The 21,598-nt window shown below is 39.6% G+C and overlaps 2 protein-coding genes across 4 annotated transcripts in view; one reads left to right on the top strand and one right to left on the bottom strand.

Moving 5' to 3' along the window:
* The window catches only part of zdhhc17 (zinc finger DHHC-type palmitoyltransferase 17), a 34,148-nt gene extending 26,756 nt beyond the window's left edge, over positions 1 to 7,392 (bottom strand). Inside the window, exon 1 of the mRNA XM_050036248.1 lies at positions 7,298 to 7,392. Coding sequence (XP_049892205.1) covers positions 7,298 to 7,360 — 63 coding nt within the window. The 5' untranslated portion in view covers positions 7,361 to 7,392. The remainder of the gene's footprint in view (positions 1 to 7,297) is intronic.
* A 5,127-nt stretch (positions 7,393 to 12,519) lies between these two features.
* The window catches only part of osbpl8 (oxysterol binding protein-like 8), a 120,145-nt gene continuing 111,066 nt past the window's right edge, over positions 12,520 to 21,598 (top strand). For all 3 annotated transcript variants that reach the window (XM_050035769.1, XM_050035771.1, XM_050035774.1), the window contains exon 1: positions 12,520 to 12,863. The gene's annotated coding sequence lies outside the window, so the exon portion shown is untranslated. The remainder of the gene's footprint in view (positions 12,864 to 21,598) is intronic.

The raw sequence follows: 21,598 nt of genomic DNA on the forward strand, positions 1-21,598 counted from the left end.
GTAATATGTAACATACACTCAATGGCCACTCGTTAATGCAGATAGCTAATCAGTCAATCACATTGCAGCAACTCAATGCATTTAGGCAAGAAGACATGGTCAAGACGACCTGCTGAAGTTCAAATTGAGCATCAGAATGGATAAGAAAGGTGGTTTAAGTGACTTTGAAAGTGGCATTGTTGTTGGTGCCAGACGGCCTGGTCTGAGTACTTCAGAAACTGCTGATCTACTGGGATTTTCACGCACCACCACCTCAGAGGATGGTCCGAAAAAGAGAAAATATCCAGTGAGCGGCAGTTCTCTGGGTGTAAATGCCTTGTTGATGCCAGAGGTCAGAGGAGAGAATGGCCAGACTGGTTCAAGATGATAGAAAGGCAACAGTAACTCAAATAACCACTTGTTACAACCAAGGTCTGCAGAAGACCATCCCTGAACGAACAACACGTCGAACCTTGAAGCAGGTGGGCTACAGCAGCAGAGGATCACACCAGGTGCCACTCCTGTCAGCTAACAACAGGAAACTGAGGCTACAATTCACACAGGCTCACCTAAATTGGACAATAGAAGATTGGAAATACGTTGCCTGGTCTGATGAGTCTCGATTTCTGCTGTGACATTCAGATGTTAGGGTCAGAATCTGGCCTCGATTTCTGCTGTGACATTCAGATGTTAGGGTCAGAATCTGGCGTAAACAACATGAAAGCATGGATCCATCCTGCCTTGTATCAATGGTTCAGGCTGGTGGTGGTGGTGTAATGGTGTGGGGGATATTTTCCTGGCACACTTTGGGCCCCTTAGTACCAACTGAACATCATTTAAATGCCACAGCCACCTGAGTATTGTTGCTGACCGCGTTCATCCCTTTATGACTCCATTTATTGACCATTTAATGGTCAATCAATTGCAACAGATGTACTTTTTTTACTTTAAATAATGGAAAACTGAAATTTTTGTTGCTACTTTACTTGTGCTAGGTGTAAAAATTTGAACTAAAAATACATTCACACAATCTCTCCAGTATCTCTCCAGCAACAGTTCTTGTCTGAGTTATGTGGTGTCCCAATATCCTGTTTTCACAAAGAAATATGTGAAATAACAGAAGCAACGCACAACCAACATCTGGTTGCCTTGCGGCTTTTCAGCCACATAACCACCATCATGCCAGGCCTCCATATACAGACAGAGATGAGATGTGATAATGTCAGACCTCAAAAAAGACAACTCTACATATGCACCAAAATGTCACAGTAACATAAGTAAAACAAAACTGGCCATATTTACAATACAAGACAGCTGTATAAATCCTTCTTCAGATGATTAGTTATCATTTATCCATCCTCTCTTTTTATTTTGCTGTTATCCAAAGTTAATTGATTCATTTTAACAGCAAAATAAGCTTCAATCCATTGATCCAAAGCATTACAAAGCATCAATAGTAAGAAGAAAATATTGCTGTGATACTAAAACTGAGAAATAAGAAAAACAGACACTAAAACCAGCAGAGGAGGGATTTCATTTTTGAGAGTAAATTAGACTGAGGAGGAGGGTGAAGGAGGAGGGTGTGACAGATTGGATACGAAGGTGACCATCACGTTTTTTTATTCATGTATTTTGCCAGGAGGCGTTTGTACTTTTCACAGCCAAGTTTTGGTCATTTATAAATCCATGCAATCTATTTCAACTACCCCATGTGCTATTTAGACTAGTTTAGCTACCAGAGAAAAGTGAGTGTAACTCAAGTATGATCGTGACTGCACTGAGCTATTTTCCCCCAACAGACTGACAAACAGAAGCCCAGGAAATAAGTGGAACTGAAAGTCCCTCATCTGGACATTCAATTGAGGGGAAACTGTTTTCCTGTCTTTCCAGGGACAGGAGGAAGTGGGCCTGGCTCTGAACCCAGCAGCTGTTAAATCACTTTCTCCATCTCAACCCTTCCATGGAGATAAACTCTGACCTCAAACCAGTCGTAGCAGCCCCACTCTCTGCTCATCCCCTCCTGCCATCTAAAAAGCTGATGATGGCATTTGTAACTGATAAACGCAGCCTGTGCATTTTTCGCTTCTTAATTATATACCTGCTTAATGGTGGTGCATATGACAAACAGCCAGGATGCAGCGGAGATACTGTCAATTAGAAATATTATCCATTTCATGTCATCTGTTTGGCGAGGCAGCAGACTTGGCTTTTGTCAATGGAGCTGGTCAGTGGGACATATGGCATCACTCCTTGGGGGGGGTGAGGTCACGTGGCTTGAGCTAAAATTGTAACACAGCACCCCTGATGAAAAATGCACTGGTTCACAGTAGAATCAACAGTAGTAGTAGTTATAGCCACAACAGCAGAATAACCGTGACCAATTCACAGATTGATATCAACGTTCAGGAAAACATACAGCAAAAAATAAAAATCTAAAAATCACTGCATCTGCAACGACTATTTGCTCAGACTAGATTGCACTGTTATTGTGTTGTTCCTCTTGCCGGCTGTTGCCACAGCTCAAACTCAGATCTGATCTGAAATGAGAGCCATTTCCAGGGACTAATTCAATATTCACGGCACAGTTTACATCCATGGATCAGGGGGACGCAGAGGGGAAACACTGGTTTTACGAGGGACGTAATGGGAATGCTCCAAGGAAACAGAATGCGTGTTTTCCACTTTGTACTACAAGTGAAGGATCATATCAAGAGGCTGAGTGTGTGCCCTGCCTTTATGTGCCTTTTATGTGAGAACGCTTATTTAATGTTGAGATGTTTGCATTCGAAATGTTGAACTGGTTAAAAATAAAGGTGCACGGCCTTTCGGAGTTGGCAGCTAAACTTCAGATGCTCCAATTCAGGTGCCTCATACATTCAGTCTCACTCTCTCTCACTAGCATCTACCCAATGACCCAGATTCCAAGCAGCACCCTACTGAAAAGAGGGGCAACTTTAAGCCAAGCCTGTATGGGCGTAAAGGAAAATAAAATAAATTTATGACGAGGCTACTACAGACATATTCCTTCAATATGACAGGTAAATGTGCAGCCAGAAGGTCATTTTACGAACACTTCTGTGCAATAATTTAAAGAAGCTGGAGGCACCTCTAAATCCATGGCAGACGATTACTCTTGCAAGATTGGAAAATAAACTTCGGACAAGGTGCTGGCACAGTTGTGGTCTTGGATATAAACAGTCAACAAAATGCCATATATTGTTTCTCTGATGCATAATTCAAGTTTTGATTGATAATGGTGTATTTACTGCCACACCTGCACAACAGGAGTCAACTGCATAAAATAAAACTTTCTCAGCTCCACCATGCTGTGACACTGGGTACATTTTTACCTCTCTGAATCTCTGCTATCAGTGCCTATGTGTGTGTGTGTATGAGCTGGCAATAACCAGCCACCCTTCTCTTCCCATAGTATTCCATCAGTATGCAACGTCAAGCCCTGGCTCAGCCTCTGACACTGACTCCAGACTGACAAGACTACTTGACTAAGTTGATCTGAGGTCTCTCAGACTTCCCACTCAGGTCACGCTGTGACATCCAGACAAACAAACAAAAGGAAGGAATCACTCACAATCCACCGTGTCAAGGGAACAAGGAACAGATGGTAATTATGTTTCCATTAATTAGGAGATCCCTCCCTCTAGTAAGTCTTAACTGAAAGTGTCGAAAATAAAAGATCTTCAGCCATCAGCATCAGCAAGGACTAAGACTACATCCACACTAATTCGCCGTTTTGGAAGCACTAAAACGTAGACCTCTGAAAACACGTCTGACCCCCTTTTATTTTGAAAACTCCAGGGTTGCATTTTATTCTGGACGGATGGAAACGATGACACAGACACCCGGATTGGGTCTTATCAGTCACAGCTTGTCAAATCAAAACATTATAGCTAGGTCTACATATCTTTTGTGATTTCATCCTTCTTGTGTGGGTAACGTACTATTTTCCCATTGCCATTGCTTCCTCCGGCTTTGGATAATGCTCCTGGCCAGTGCCGCTCTAATATGTCCGTGTGTTTGGTTTGTGAGGAATTCCAATCTGTTTTCACCCTCCTTGACCGCCTTATACTCAAGCTACTTTTATTAACAGTTTCACCTTGCTGTTGGTTTTAAGCTAAGAAATCTCTGGCCCTTCTTTTTGGCATCTCTGTAGTATGTCCTGTGACTAGGGAACCAACCATAAAGTAGACAATCTGCTTCCTGTTTACACTGACACATGCACACTTGGTGTACATGAATTGTCATGTGATAGGCGTTTTCAGGTAAGTTAATACAGACCAAGTTTATTTCTGAAATGGTGCTAAATTGCTCGTGTAGATGGAGATTGCTTTCGTTAAAACGCCATTTTAAAATGACACGGTATAAGTGTGAATGTGGCCTAACAGGAAGCTGATTGTGTCAGTCTACATCTGAATGTTATAGTGCTAAAGACAGGAAGCATTTTATCTATAACACAGAGGAAAACAATGCTGTTTAAATGCAAATGAGTAGAGGACAAGGTGTGCACACAATGAAAGACCAATTATCTTGTGTAAACTGATCAATAAAGGTACATAGGCTCTACATTTCATCCACTTAGGAAAGACTGTTATCTAGAGTGACTTAATTGTGTGTGTTTACGGTCTTCAGGACACAATGTGAAAAGCCTTACTCAAGTCTTTTTGGTCAGCCTGGAATAAATCCTGCAGACCATACAGATTTACTACAGAAGATGTGCACGACAGAAGTCTACTTAACATGTAACACATGTTTAACTAGGGTTTGACCCAGTCTTGAGAGACTGCTGTCACAGTCTTAAACTGCACTCCATAGATCCAACTACCAAATCCAAAAATTGCAAAGAATTACATTGCTTAAGTACCAAATGAATGTATGTTTGTGGTTCTTTCATCACTACCACTCTCATCCCCCACTTGCTGGTCTCTCTTTATCTTCAGCTAAATCAGGCTGTAGGTTAAATGACATTTGTATGTTAATAATAACATGAGGCTAAATCAAATGATCAATCCTATTCCTAACAGAAACATTGGTTCACCAAAGGCAGCAAGCAATGCCAACCTGCAATTATCCTATACTGGGAGCGGCATTTGATGACATATGGTGACTGATTCAGATCAACCTTTGTTGGTATAACCCAACTGTTTTGGTTGTAAAGTGGTATTAAGTTTCATTGCAGCATCAAAGAAAGAAAAAGGTGATCATAATCTTAAAAAGAAACAAGGCTCAATCTCTGGTAATAATCAACAGCCTTGCTATCAGATAAAGAAATGGAGGATAACATTACAAACTGTCTTCCCTTGTCTGATTCTCCTTCCTTTGTGCAAACCAAACTGACATTTATCAGGTCACGTATGAACTGAGAGCCAATATCACAAAGAATGCAAATCTATTTGTGGCTATTTGACTGCACAAGATGTAGCATGATTACCACTCATGTTCCATAATGTGATAACTAGACTACAGCATTCAGTTTTTTAATTAAATGTTTTGGATCACCAGCCAGAATGGCGACTAGATCTTCGAGACACTCTCACCTTACAATAACCAAAACTAGATTATAAATCACTAAACTATTTTCACTACATATACTAACCCTTCTGTCGGTGTCTTTGAGACTCACCGGATATTGAAGATTTATTAAACATTTGCACTGCACACACTGCCAAGATTAACAGTAAGGTAAATTACCCCACTTGACCAGCTAGCTGCAAACCAACAAGCAAATTAGGACTGCTGAGAGAACAGCAAGCCACCTATCATTGAGGCAAACTACTGTATGAAATTGAGCTCTTCCTGATGATGAGATTACCTGCAAAGCAAAGACGATTACTGATAAGCGGACCATGTTCAATGTGCAAAACTGAACTAAACCTGCCTTTGCCCAGAGCCATGGAATTTATGGTGATGCACGTGATGTACAATAAAAAAAACATGGACACACACAGCCTCTGATTTGTAATGAAGATACTGTTTGTTATAGCCCATATTAACTCTACCGTCATTTAAGTTTCCTGTGACTTTGGTAGCTATGTGAGCTCAAATTGGTTTACAACTTCAAGCTAGCTAGGAGTTCCTTTCAGGTTAGCCAGTGTTATCAGCTGACAGTGTTAAAGGAAATCAGCTGCAAAGTCTTAGATAAATGTAATTTTATATTTCATTGTCCTTTTAAATTAATACTTTTTTGTTTATCTTGATTCACGACTTGGGTTTGAGCAGTATACCTGTTTTTAGGTGTGCAGTGTTAACAAAATTGAGGGTTATCATACCATGTACATTTACTTATCTATGAAATTGGGAAAAAAATGCTACCGGATGGAGAATTTAATTTTTATTTTAGTTATTTCTTAAAAGGGTTACTTTTTTACACATACTTCCATTTAAAAAAAATAGGTTCAAATTTCTATTATAGCAATATGGCCTTTGTTCATCCACTTAACCCTTATGTTTTTATTTCTTTCAGAGTCACTGTAACTGACAGTAATTCTTACGATATATAAATATATAATTGTGTAATACCGTATACTGTCATACAGTGAAACCGTGATATGTTGTTATTGTATTGTGAAACTCTCAAACCACTGATACTTTAAATCCAAACATAAAGAAATATTTCTAACATTATCAAACGTGATATGACAGACACAACGAATGCTACATGCTAAACTGACAGATAACGTTCCTGACCATTCCAACCAAGTGGAACTGCTGTAGGTTAGCTAGCTAAAGATGACTACATAATTTCATACTAAGACACGAATATGGTTTTCAAGAATAAAAAGGGGCCTTTTTTTATTTGTGGCTGTTAATATTAACTTAGTATGACCACCGACTGGACATTACAGCTTAATATACCCATACACACTTGACCCCAATTTCCATCACCGCAGCTAACCTATACCAGCCAGGACTGCCAGTTTAGCTACAAAGCTAACGTCGTATGCCTGTAAGGATTAAGCATTAACGTTACTCTTTCCATTACAGACGTGAACACGCCGCTTATAATCTTGTTTACTAGCTGCACGGCCGTCCCTGCCACGGAAAGCACCACCTAGCTTAACGTTAACATGAACAGGAACATCTGCCCAGCGTTTGCTTGCTATGCAGCAGGAGGAGGGGGCTAGCATTAGCACCGTTAGCACCGTTAGCTGCCTGCCACCCCCCACCGGTGGTTTTGCAGGGGGCATCGGAGTTCCCAGAAAAAGCGCGGCCAAATCTCACAGCCACCCACACGCAGGCAGGTGTAATATGTTCGGTAAATGTTTATGTGTTCATGCGAAGGCATTAAGTCCAAGGACCGTACCTCGGGATGGAGAATAGGGACGCAGCCAGCCTCTTTCTCATATTCCTCCATAGCGTCAGCCATCTTGGTGGTGATGTTCGCTGAGCATTGTGGGAAACAAGAGGCTGTGCAGGGGGAAAACAAACAGAGGAGGAGGAGAGAGGAGCTGTCAAATACACTGATGAAGGACAGGCCATATCATACAGAAGGTCACATAATCATATCATAGCCAGTGACCGGGGGTTACTAACATACAGCAAAATACATTTAATAAGAAGTATAATAATAAGAATAACATTTGTTTGTGCAGCAACTTTCATACAATAAATGCAGCTCAGAGTGCTTTAGAAAAAGGAACTTACATGCACCATGTGCTTCACATGAGAATAGATATAAAATGAACATGAAACAGGGATAATATGCCAAAATTAATGCAAAATAAGATGGAAAACAAAACCCACTGGGTAATAACAGTAACATCACATGCACAGAATGCTTTTCATCATGAAAATACACATAGAATTAATATGCTACAACTAAGATGGAAAACAGGGCTGCACAATTAAAATGTTAAAATGTTATCAAACTCACAACATGGCCAAGAATAACATCCACACTGCAGAAGCTGTAGTTATTTGACAAAGGTAAATTTGTCACAACATACCATTATAGACGAAGCATTGCAGTGCTACAGAGACGCCCCATCCTGTAAATCATATTCCAGATGTAAGGGAACATGCTCATTTGGCACAGACCCCAGCAGAAATCACATCAGCATTTGTATTATTATTTTTTCAGTGAAAATAAAAATGCAAAAATCACTATCCTAACTAAAATTGCGACCTATATCGCAGTCATATCTGTCAGAACAATTGCAATGTGATGTTTTTCTACATCATGCAGTTCCAGTGGAAAATAAAACCCACTTGCCATTAATAGTAGAAAATAAGGTAATAATTTAATAATAATTTAATGAAAATAGCATAATAACAATAATAATAATAGCATTTTAAAAAATAATACAGAGAATGCATACAATCAAGTAAAATACAGCATTTTAAGAGAAGTGTAACAGTACATAAGTGCAATGCAAAGTCTAAAAAAGAGTTGAAAATTGACAAAATCATAGCTAGTCAAAGGCTAGAGGAGACAGAGACAGAAGAGATAGATTTTTTAAATTATTACTTACAGGTGAAGAGAACATGGCAAAGATGTACTCAGGGCACCTGAAGGAGACAGGGTGTGTGGATGACAACAGAGAAGGTAAGAGGAGGCTCAAAATGGGCCCATAGTAAAGTTTTGCCCCTGGTTTAGTTTGTTAATATGACAAAGGCCAAAGTCAGTTAGATCAGCTCTGCAGTATGTATCATTATCACTGTTGTTTTTAATGTGTTTATTTATTCAAATTTTAAGTTATTATTTTTATTGATTTGTGGTGGATTGGGACTGGTGCTGTACCCCCTCTTGTGCAGATCTCTATTGCCCTGCTTGTTTTATGTTTGTTAGTCAAGATAGAATGTCTCATTTGACATAGAACTGTCATGTACCACCCGAACCAAAGTCAGTAAAAAAATTGAATTATTGATTTAAAAAAAAACAAACAAAAACAGCAAGAGTGTAGTCTTAAATCTGGTGTTTTTATATGTAAAAGGTTTCTTTTTTTGTTTAATTGTTGATCTGTAATTATTTTTCAAGTGCTGACATGCCATTTTAAAAATTTGAGCTTTTTGAACATTTTTTTTTAAACAAAATTCAGATACATGTATTTCATTTTATTTTTATTTATTTATTTTTTGAACATAAACAAGATTTCCTTTGCAGACTCTGAGATTTAGCCTGAGATCAGATATGCAGTCTGGATACACTAATTTGATTAGTAACTTGAGTAATTCAGTTTCTGCTATCAGCCCATCAACCTCTCTCTATTATCAAGTAATTGTGCAGATATTATTTATTATTCTTTGTTTATTTGTTTGTTTGTTTGTTTGTTTCAAATCTGGACAGCTTCAGAGCAACTGCAGGAGTTGAATATGCATATTCACATAGCTACAGTACTTGCATGATTATCCTATGTGTACTCATTAAATGTGCACACATAGTGAACTATGTAAGTGTACATTGTGTGCATGCATGTATGAAGTGATGATCATTATCTTATCAGACACTGTGACAAATATGGTTCATTTAAAAATAACCTAAAATCATAGTTAAAGAAAACTTATCCAAAATCTGCGTGCTTTGTTTTTTTTGTTTGGTGTATTGTTGTCTCTGCTTTAACATGTCTTCTATGCTCTTAGAAAGTGTGCTCTGTTCCATCTAGACTGCAATATTGCTGTTCCTGTTTTAATGTATGGTATGTGGTTTTTTTTATTTTTTATTTTATTTTGTAGTTGTCATCACACCTGTCAAGGGACTACAGTAGAAAGGTAGCCAAGTAGGCACATTCACAGAAATGTTAATTAAGGCCCATTGTCCCTGTAATCTCAAACTGTATCAATAAATAAATAAATTACTGGTTTTAGACTGAAGCTGTCTGTAGCAAATACTTTAGGACAGCATATTAGTGTCAGGTTTAAAAAAAAAAAGCTCATAAGCATTTTGGATGATCATAACAAAACCCTCCAAAGAAACCTGGACTGAATGAATTATTTAAGGTGAGACGGAAGTGCCATATGACTGTGTTAAATCGAGGATGCAGGGCATCTTCAAATGGAACATTCATGCACGGAAAAAAACACTAACAAATCACGTTAATTCACAATAATTACATATATAACCTATATTATTTATTTGAATATAGAATAGATAAAAATATATAGTCAGTGTTTACAGTTATAAGGAAACCTCCATAATTACAGTCATGGAGGACTGGGTGACACCTGTCATTTCAAGGCCAGAAGCAGGCAATGTAAAGCATTGCAGTTACTCATTTGTGCCTCTAGATGTCGTCCATGTCCCATTTTATGTGTCTACTAAACCCAAACCTCCATCAGCCACTGGGTGTCGCTCTTTACCCAAGTATACATGCAGCTCCCTTGCTGAAAACAACTGTAATATTCCTGTTCAGTTTGTAAACCTACTGATAAGTTCAGTGTGCGTCCAATATTACCATAAGAGGCAATAAAACAATGTCAAGTACGTCTAAAAGAAGTGATACTACATACCCCCCAGGGCACATTAAAGCACGTTTACCACAATGATTTCAATAAGCATGCTCGTCATGGTATGTGATGTTATAGTTATGTTATGAATTTTATTACACTTCATATTTCAATTATTGTATTTGATATATCAATTGGACATATGAATCTACTCATAGAAGAAGGCCATAATGCCCATCCCCCTGACGTGACATCTATATCATGGCTAAATATGACGTAACATACATAACTACATGATCTCTATCAGAAACTAGAGCGTCCATTTGGTCTGCATTTGAAGCAAGAGTGGACTGCACTGGTCACATGTTCATGCTGCCCTGTCCAGCCCGGCAAATCAGATGATCGCCGAGCAGATACAAGGGAGGAAGTCTACTGTTATTGCGTCAAGTTACCCCGTTGAAAATTAGTAACCGGATATTGAGTGTTTGGCCTTCAAAGTAAAGTCAGAACTAGAGCATTGGTACAAAAATGAAACTATATTATGAGAGGAAAATAACTTCTACTGCTACTTTTAACACTACTGCAAATTATAATAAGAATATAGATTTTATTTACACATTATGTTTAGCACAAAAGTAATTCAGAATGTGCTTTACGGAATAATAATTTAACAAATAGTAATAAAATACATCAAAGGTTACTCTCAACCATACTAATATCAAAACAAACAATATAAAAATTCAAAAGGCAGCAATATTCAGGTGGCAAGAGTCATTAAATAATAAATGATAAACAAACAAAAAACAGTTATTAAAATCTAAAATACGAGGAAGGTATTCAAATTAAAAAAAGGGTTTCACTTTACAATATAAGAAAGATATGATGGTAAGAAGCCTACATTTTTTAGATAGCCTATGCATAGAAAAGGGAATGTCATGCCACATTTAGGGCTTTTACAGTTTTGGTTTCTACGTGTTCCAATGTAGTGTCTCGGTGAGAAGTGAACTTTTGGGGTTGAAACAAATGGAAACTGGTCTGTGGAAATTGTTTTACAAGCAACAGGGAAAAAAACTCAAAATTTTACTTGTATAATTTAAGATTTAAGACTTATATAGCCTATTTAAAGAGAAACGCCACCTAAATTAAAAATTCTTACATGTTATTTCCATGGCCTGAGAAAATTCAATCAATATTTGTGAACAAGCGCTACTCTCTCTCTAAGCCAAAGTCTCAAACTTGTGATGTCATCAAGTATAAAGTCCAGAGCTGCTCCACAGACAATGAATGGGAGCCTGATTTTGTGGCACAACAGAATTTTTGTTTTCTTTTTCATTACCAAATGAGTATTATTCTATAGTAGTGTTCTCACTTCTGAAATAGAACTACTCATATTCCCCTGGATGCTCTCAGTACCCTGTTTTTACACAGAGATCCCACTATAGGGCTGCTATGAAGTCCCTTCTTAATGCCACCTTTGCATTTTTGCACACAACCAAACAACAGCAGCATCATGCAACAACAGTATCGGCCTCTAGTGTGACATATAACATATGCATCGGCAGTGCTTTATATACAATAATAAAGGCATAACATGGCAATGACAATCATTTACCGCTCCCTCTGCTCAGAGGGTAAGGATCTCCCGGACCACACAGTTTGTACATTTTATACAGAATGGTGAGGCGGCATAATGGTGTTAAATTCCTGCCTTGAAGAGGCAGTAAAAGGGGCTAGAGTCATCTCGAGACATATTTCCCAATTCTTTGTCTATGGAACAGTTCCAGTCTTTATATCCTATTACATCACAGATTTGAATTTGAACACTATAGTGTCTGGATTTCAGAGAGTTATTAATTTCTACTTATTTTTGGACTGTTTTAGACCATAGGAAAAAATGTATGAATTTTAAAAATAGGTGAAGTTCCCCTTTAAGGCCATTATAACAAAATAAAATTGGCCTAGTTTTAATTTAATTAAATAACAATGAAAAGCATGAAATATATTATGATTGAAAGCCAAAAGCCGAGATTAATTTACTGTCTTTATTTATACTTATTTATTTCATTCTTTTTTTTGTCGCTTTTAGTTTGAAATTTTTAACCGGAAATACTGTGCATTCCGGTTTCTTTGACCTTTGTCCACTCAATACTGAAACCCATGATAGAATTGAACAGGCGGGCTTGTTGCTACCGTATTGACTGAATATTGGTAGTCAATAGACAGAAGAAAGCATCCCAGTAACTGTAAAATTATTTTTTAACCGTCCAAACTTTAATATCGGGCCAACATGACGCCGCTGGGCTGAGGAGGACGCGAGCCATCCCCAGCTGACACACTGAATGGCTGGTAATAAACATTAAATCGACGTTAGCTAACAGTTAGCAGACAGACAAACGCCCCTGAGGACCGCCTGAATATCTACAGCCTCCGTTTCCCGTTCGTGAGCCAGTCATACAACATACCGGGAGACCCCCAACGAAGCAAAGGTAAGTGCTGTACAAGAAAGTGACAACAACATAAAACGAACGTTGCCATCACCAGATGCTAATGTTGATTAAACGGAGCTAGCTTAATTGCTAATTCGCTGTGTGAGTGTGTGGCGAGTTGACAACCGTTGACTCCGCAGTCAAGCAGTGCGTACTATTATGTAATAAACCGGGTTAGCGATAGCTGGAGTACGTCTAGCAGCTTCTCCATCTCCATACGCCTCTCTTACTTCTTTGCTAACTCAAACCCGTGTGAACATTTCTACTTATCGTCTCCATTTGGTTACAAGTGTATAACGTTAGCTTGTTTGCAGTCGAGCAGTCAGGACGCGATGTGCTATGCAGCAAATTGGTGAGTGCTTAATTTCTCTACACGGTGTGTTGGAGATTTATGGCAGAAGCAGTGGATTTAAAATCTACTCGGCTTTGGTGTTGGTATGTTTCAAGAACAGCTGCTGCTGTTGTTACTTTCCCCTGCTGTCTACATGTTACCCCCCTCTGCATCGTCCTCAAACATATGATCCTGCTGCAGTGTTGCATGTCTGCAGCCTCCTCAGCCCCTGGTGCTCTGTTACCACTTTCACCTGACAGGAGCCAGGAGCAGAAACAGGAGACTGGCCAGCAGTAAGGACTGTTCCTAATTGTGTCAGACAACTGATGCATCCGGCAGATACTGGTCTGTTATCAGATATCTGATCCCAGCCTGTCATGCTACTCTATTTAGTTATCACGGAATGTACTACTTCCTTTCTACTTGTATTTTCATACATGATTTGTGTATTTATGTAGTTTTTGAATGAGGTTAAGCAAATTGTTTATTTATATCTGACAGCTGGATATTATAGTCTAGACAACTGGAATTGAGCAAACATGTAATTGACCTCATGTGATTTGAATCAATGACGAAAACACCAATCAGTTTAGTGTACCTGTGCCAATTTAGGCTTTGCAACTCACATTCTGTATTTCCATGTTTTCCATCCTCTGCCTATTTCCATGTAAATGAAGGGTTATCCCAGACTTTCCATGCCAAACTTTTGCTGAGGTGAGGCTCGCAATCCAGGGTCACAAGAGCGACGAGCTCATTTGCCAGCCAAATGAAGTTTCCATTCTGTCCTTCTCAGACCACAGAGCTTGTTGCCTGCACACCGCTGTAGTCGACAAATGTACTCTAGCTCTAAATGTGAATGCAGACTTCACTTTGGGAGTACAAGCATTGTATTAATACTGACATGCAAAGGAAAACAGCAATAGATTATTTTTATTTGGGTTTTTGCTCAGTTAAAGAAAGAACCTGAATAGAAAACTGTATCTTAATCATTCTGGGCTTCAGACTACAGTTCAGTGCATAGCTTATTGACACGCTGCACGTTCACCAAAGTGAAGATTCAGCAACAGTTTGCCAATTTATAACTTAAAATTTTTTGTTTGCAGAAAAATCCGTTACATTTTCTAGTTATTGTTACCTGTTAGAAAGCCTTCCTGGAAAACTATGGCCGTGGGAAACAGGCTTGAGTGGAACATTCATCTTGAGATGATATTAATGAAGCTGATTAATGATGCCAACTAAGTGCTGGGCCAGAGGCCTAACTTATCACAAAAAGAGAGTTTTTTTTTCTAGCCATGTAACAAGGCCTTGTGTGTCTGCATTAAGCATTTTCAGTGGGTGGTGTATTCCTGCTTCACATAAATAATGCTTTGCTACAATACATTAGGTGAATTAGGTGCATAAAAGTCCAAGCATGGATTTTTTAGTTGTGGGACAGAATACTGTACATCCATATGTGCATCTACACCTGTTTTTACAGAGCTTAAGGGTGGAGTCTTTTGTCCACAGTAGCTTTCATTTGTGTTTTATTGATTCATGTGTTTGCACATGCATAAGAAATTAGATAGTGAGGCCCTGCAGGATGTTGCGATGTTGCAGCCTTAGCTGTTCACGCAAATTCAACCTATCCCTGTGAATTTTGTCCAATAACTGCAACTTTCCTGTGAATTTGACCAATCATCGTGGTTTCATGTGAGTCACAAAAGTCACTTTATTGTTTCTGGTTGCGAAGATGCAGACATGTGAGACACAAACGTCTCACATTTACCAACAAAAATGACTGCTAAAATCGTGCAAGGCAATTTCCTGATGTGTGGGTTTGTTTTTGTGTGGTAAAGATAGTTGAGGAATAATTTAGATAATAGCTTAGGGGGGGCAAAATGTGAGGGGTAGGTTTGACTGATTTTCTTATAAATGGTTTGCTTCCCATGAAAGCTCTTTGTCAGCATCACCTTGATCTTCTTATACATCCATCATTTCTAAACCCTCCCTGTAAGGAAAAATAGATAAAATAGAAATAAATTTCAATGCTTTTTGAGCAAACAATTTTATTTTTTCATGGTCAGTATTGACATTTAACATCTCAGCAGATCAAGAAAGAATTTGTAAGTATTATAAAACACCTATTGTCGCAAATATTAAGCGATTTTCTCAATAGAATATTGCTGTCCCGAGATAAATGAATCATTCAGTTGCACAAAGATGGCATCTGCTGACGGAAGCACATGACTGTGACTCGCAGCAATTTGTCTGTTTGCCACTATTGCAAAATGTCACATATTGGAAACTGGACTGGGATTGCATCTGTTATTAACCCCTGTTTCCCCATGATGCATGCACACATGGTTTGTGAAAGTGATACATTCCATATTGTGTGGAATGGGAGCTGTCTGAGTTGTGCTTTCTGATGGTAAATTATTTTGTACAGCAGGTCCATTGTGATGTATACACAACCTTTTCATACACACATATATTTTTGTTGCTCGAAAACATCTGATTTTCATGTTTATAATTAAGTATAGTCACAGCACAGTTAGTGTTTTATCTCAGAGTGTATAAGCTGAAAGCCTTGTGTAAGTAAATATGCAGTTATACTCCTTAATCACAGTTGTGAATGTTTTCACAGCGGCCACATTATGAAACAATAAAACAACCCCCTTGATTTCAGTCCCTCGCCGAGTAAATATTCACCTGTCAGTGAGGCTCAAGTCCCACTGCAGCCTCATCTTTGTCTGCCTCCAGACTGTCACACTATTAGGAGCCATAATAAATGCCGTGTTGCTCATGAAGTTATTGAAATGCCAAGGCCAGTGCATGAGTGTGGCGTAATCTTCCCAGCTGGAACACTCAGGCCACTGGCTGCGGTTTGGCTGATTGGATGCATTTGCCCTGACAAATGCCAGATGTGCTCGAAGTGAGACAGTTGCCTCGTACTTCTTTTTCAGTGTGGATTTATCCAGCAGCAACACACAAATCAGTTTACATTTCGGCTTTTCTTTAGCAAGTAGTTCAGCGGCCTTCATTAGCACCCAGAGAGAGTTAGCTGTGGCTGACCAATGAGCTGGCACCATTTCGTTGTCTCAGCCGTCATTATTCCAAGAAGCTCAGCTACCCTTGGCTCCCGTACGTCAAACAAAACTGAGCAAACATGCACCTGTCCCCAGTGATGAAAGGGTTTAGTTTAGCGTGGTTTCTTGTGGCAGCCTCGCAGCAGGTCCGCTGTGGAGCAGGATTTGTTATTTGATAAAGGAGCGTGGGCGCATCAAGCCCTTTGTGAGTGTCTGAGTTCATTAACTTCAGTGTCCACCCGCGTCTGGCCCCCAGAGCATAGCTTTGGAGCTGGAGGAACCATATTACTGCCCACCTGAACTGCAGCTTCCTCCTGTATCACAGAGAGATCTGCTGAGATACAGAAAAGGCTGCAGATGCAGTATTGGCTTCCCTGCACTATAGATTTGAAGAATCATCTCTCTAGTTTTTATGTTTTGCTGACTCAAACAAACAAATTGAGAATTATATCCTGTCTCCAACTGTGTGTCTTCAGTCATGTAGAGATTCAAGGACAAAACCTTTAATCTACCGAGTCACTTAAACCATTCCTCTAAAGCTAAGTTGCGATTGTGGATCAGCTGCTGTTTTGACGTGTGTGAGCATCCAGATCAGCAGTCCCCCTTCCAAATGGAAAACATTAACATGACCTTACTAATCTTTCATGCCAAGTGAGTATGTGTTTTTTTCTATTTTACAGTAGTATGAAGAGTATTAGCTTAGAAAGTGAGCTGCCTCCACTTAAAAGCCCGGAAGTCTTGGTATGAGCAGCGAGTAGAGTTATGTAATACTGAGATTTCAGAGATACACAAATTAAATTCTCATCCATTCATCTTAAAATGATTACTGTCACAGCTTTGACATCTGTCAATGCCAGAATGCCATTTGATATGCAACGTTGAGGTCTCTGTATTTGGTATCAAAATTAAATTTAGTTGAACTTGTCGACTGGTTAAAAACATGTTAGAAAATCAGGGCAGTGTGCACCACTATGGCTATCACAAATACACGTTACCAGAAGTATACCACACAGCACAGTAGGGCTGTCAACGAGTATTCTAAATTCGAATTTAAATTCGAATTTGAAAAAAAAATGGACCTTCGAATGTGAAAATTGATGTTCGATTATGGAGAAAAAAAAAACACTACCGCAGCTGTCCTCTTTGCGAGTGGGCATTGGCCTGGGCCGCTGCACTGAACGCACTGCATAGGCCACACCGCCCGCGGAGGTGCTGCGAAGCACAGCGCACCGAAATTCTCGCGCGAGCCGGAGCACTTCCGTTCACATCAGACGCGTATTTCTCCACGCTGGTCGACAAGTGGTTCTGCTTCCAGCTGTTGTCTCCGTCACCCGGCTTGACACATTCGCTTGCGGCTCGCGCAGAAAATAGACCAGACGCCGAAACGATCGCTGCAGGGCGCGAGCCGGCCACGGAGCTGCGCAGCACAGCCGGTGTGGATGACACAATCGGTTAACATGGGCACTGAAAGGAAACTGGCTTCGCGTTTCGGCACTTCGAGGCTATTCGCAGCGCTTCTGTGGGCGGTGTGGCCTGACGGGTCAGAGAGGGGGGGCGAGCGAGAGGTCCACGGTCGTTTATAACGTAATGTTATAGATAATTGTTTTATGTGTTTTAATGTGTAGGTATGTCAATGTTTTCAAAGATGTTTATGTTGAAAATACGTACAAGTAGTTTTGTTTCCTTGTATTAGTTTGTGGACATAATGCGGAAAAAAAAAAAATTGAATGGTTCGAACCTATGAGTTATTTTTAGAAGGAATATTCAGACGTCATTTTTGAGCAATTTTGACAGCCCTACAGCACAGTGACTAGCAAAAAAACAAAATAAAAACATTGACATCTTGACGTGAAGCAGTCTCAGTCGACTCAGGGGTCTCCAAGAGACAATTCGAATTTCCGACTTTCAAGGGGCAGCCGTAATCACAACTGCCCAAGACAGTGCAGTTGCAGCTGCACTACACAATATCACTACACAATAACCTTGCTCTAAGCAGTGTCACACTTGTGCGTTTGTTATAAAAGAAGGATCAAGGTAATATTTTTCATTAAATGAATTAAAACATTCTTAACAAAACGTTGTACAAAACAACGAAGGCCTGCATGTTTCTCTGAAATAAATGTAAAGTGTTGAGAGAGGTTTCATCATCATTCAACTTGTTCAATGTAAAATACCTTGACAAGGTGAATAAAGCATTCCTCCAAAATAGTCTCTTCTTCTGCACTCTGGTTTAATCATTATGAGACCTGGGCTTTCTTTGCTATTCAGAGATTGTAATTAGGGATGGGCATGAGTGCTTTGGATGACAGTATTTGCTACCGTTGTGAAAGTGTGAGCTCAGCACCAGGGACAGCTGGTGAGACATGACTATCTTAACCTAACGCGTTTAACAACAGAGACGTTCCAGTGTCGGTGTGAGTTTGTTTGGTTGTTTGGTAGCTGCTACTGCTGTGTTCGGGAGGAGAGTGGCTCTGGAGATGGTCCTTTAGTGCTGCGTCTAACCTATGTAACAACAGCAACAGAAAGTTTACTGTTTTTTCTTTTGTAAACTTTCAAATTGCACTCATTTTTCTTTGTTGGCCAATGTACATTCCTATTTTTACATTAGATTGTTTTGCAAGTGCTAGTATTGGATTACTCTATAATAATTTAATGTGGGTACTCAAATATAGAAATGACTTAAAATGCCCATCTGTGATATTAATTTGAATCAAACCCATGTCTTACCCTCAAAGAGGAATCTGGCTTTGCTGCATAACTATTATTTAAGTCACCAGACTTGCCGAAGACACTACCCAAAAAACAATTGTGTCTGAGCTCATGAGCTGACTCATGAAAGCCCGTCTAGGACTGTAGGTGTAGCCTTTGACCACACCTAGCATTGTACTGACTGAGAACATTTCAGCTGTGCCACAGAATATCTACAAGAGGAGACACACACAAAATAAAAACACCCTGGATATAACATTTGACAGGTGGTGCAAATGATTACCAGTGAAGAATGTTTCTACATAAGACAAAGAAGTTGAATGACAACAATCCACCTTCGCAGCACTTGTGTTTTTGTGTTCAATGGAAACAGAGGCCTTTGGAGTATGATGTTTCTTTTGCTGTATTTATGCTTTTTATGTGCTTTTGGCAAAGGTTTTTTTCTTGTTTTGGCTTTAAATATTTTCCAGCAGGGGCAAAGGTAATATAAGGGTAGTTAAAAAAAGAAAAAAAACATCTCACACAGTTGTTGTTGTTTTTTTTTTTTTTTTTTTTTTTTTTTTTTTTAGAAATGCCTGAATGAAAAAGTTACGAGTTCCTGGTGCTCTTGATAGTTTAGCTATGCCTCATTTCCACTGCATGGTTCGACTCAACTTGACTTACTTTTGGTACCATGTACTTTTCTCAATTTTGTTTTCCACTGCAGATAGCAGCTCCTCAATGTATGTTGCTATAGAGACGTCGCAGGAAACTGCAGTGACATCATCTTCTGGTGACACTCGCTGGATCCTTTCATTGGCCACAGTGTCTGCACTTTGTCAGTTGTACTGCATAGCTCTGAGGGCTGCCATTTTTAAAAATCTGGGGCGAGTGAATAAAAATTGCAGTTGCTAGTGACGGTAGCTTGGCTTTTTAAAAATGGTGGGTTTGTTTGATTGTTTGTTTTGTGCTAGTGACAGTTCTCTCTGACCAATCAGTGGTCTACAGTTTTAACTCCAATTTCTAGTATTGGCTCTGCTCGCTCAGAACCTCGGCTGAGGTGGTACCAAAAAACAGTACCAGCTACTATACAGCAGAGTCCTGCACGGGTCCAGTTTTCAAGATCTGCCCCGACCCGACCCGGCGACGTACAAACCTGCACCCGAACCGCAAACCCGCGCATCAGGCCAATTAGTACCGCAACCCGGTCCGACCCGTTAAAACACGACCCGCAGCCCGACCCGTAACCCGGATTTAGAGTAATCGTTTTGGGTCATATTGGCTGAATATTGAACAGCATATCGCCACAGTTAAGGTGCCAGTAAGTAAACAACGACCTGAATGAAGCAGCTCACAATAAAAACCTGACTTCAGCTCCATCATCAACCCTCTGTGTTCTTCTCCCATACGAGTGTAAAAGCACTCGTTTGTTACGTTTAATGCTTTTAAACTTTTAATCTATGTAAAGGAACTTCACATGTGTAATAATAGACTTACTTTCTGTCCAGAGCGACGTTCAGCAGTTACGAGCCGTCACGTGTTTTTAGAATCCATCGAGGAGAGAAGTAATCCATCAGGGAAACACTTCAGAAACATTATAAAGTGATAGTTGTACGTTTTATCCACTTATTTCTCAAATACCTAAATAATTATTTACTGTTTTGGAAGCGGCGCTTGTTAGACGGTGGCAGCCATGTTGATTCTGTCGTCCAATCACAAATTGTGTTATTAGATGGTGAAACGCGTGTAAACAGCTGAACCAATGACCGTTGCGAAATAGCGGAGGCGATCCTCAGAGAGTAAATAATGACCAAGATAGTTATCTGTAGTTTACCGAACTAATGACTGATGTGTTTATCTAAAACCCGCGATCCGACCCGCATGTTATTTTTTCCACCCAGATCCGAACCCGGGAAAAAATGTTTTTTTAAAAACCACCCGCAAATCAGCTGTTTTTGCAGGTACCCGGTGGGTATTCGACCCAGTGCAGGACTCTGCTATCCAGAACTTTTGTTAATGGAAAAGCAAAACACAGAGAGTTGAGTTGAGGAGAGCTGTGACATACCATGCAGTGTTAATGCGGCATCACACTCTCAGTGAGTTGTTACATTCCCGTTTTTCTCAGCTTGTCTTTTTTGTCTCTCTATTTTAAAACAGGGTGCAACTATTATTCATGTTAGACAACCCTGAAAACTCAGCATGTTTTATGTTTTCAAAATGAAAACTGAAAAAAATGGCATTGTTTTCCACAGGTTAATCATTTGCAGCAACAGTCCTGATCATTAACCGTTTGTCCCCAAGCACTTATTATCGGCTTCTGGCTTAAAACTCCAGAATGAATCAGGGGAAGATGGTAGTGGTGGTGGCGGCTACTTCTTTAGCTGCATTTTCTGTCCCCTTGTAAAAACAACTTTATGACATGTTGACATCGAACACAGACAAACATCCACACCTCTAAAATCCACAGTGTTAAAGCTCAGAACGGTGTACTTAGCTCTCCATAAAGGGTGTCCAATTTCACATCAATCCTCTTTGTCCAGCTCAGTAGAATTGATCCTAAAAGGGGTGGATCCTTTTATTGCAGCAGAGTGGTGTGTTTATAATAAACTAAATGTGAAATGAAATGTGTTAAACATTGTAACTTTGATATC

This window comes from Epinephelus moara, chromosome 23 (genome assembly GCF_006386435.1).
Source record: "Epinephelus moara isolate mb chromosome 23, YSFRI_EMoa_1.0, whole genome shotgun sequence".
In the NCBI taxonomy this organism is placed as follows: Eukaryota; Metazoa; Chordata; class Actinopteri; order Perciformes; family Serranidae; genus Epinephelus; species Epinephelus moara.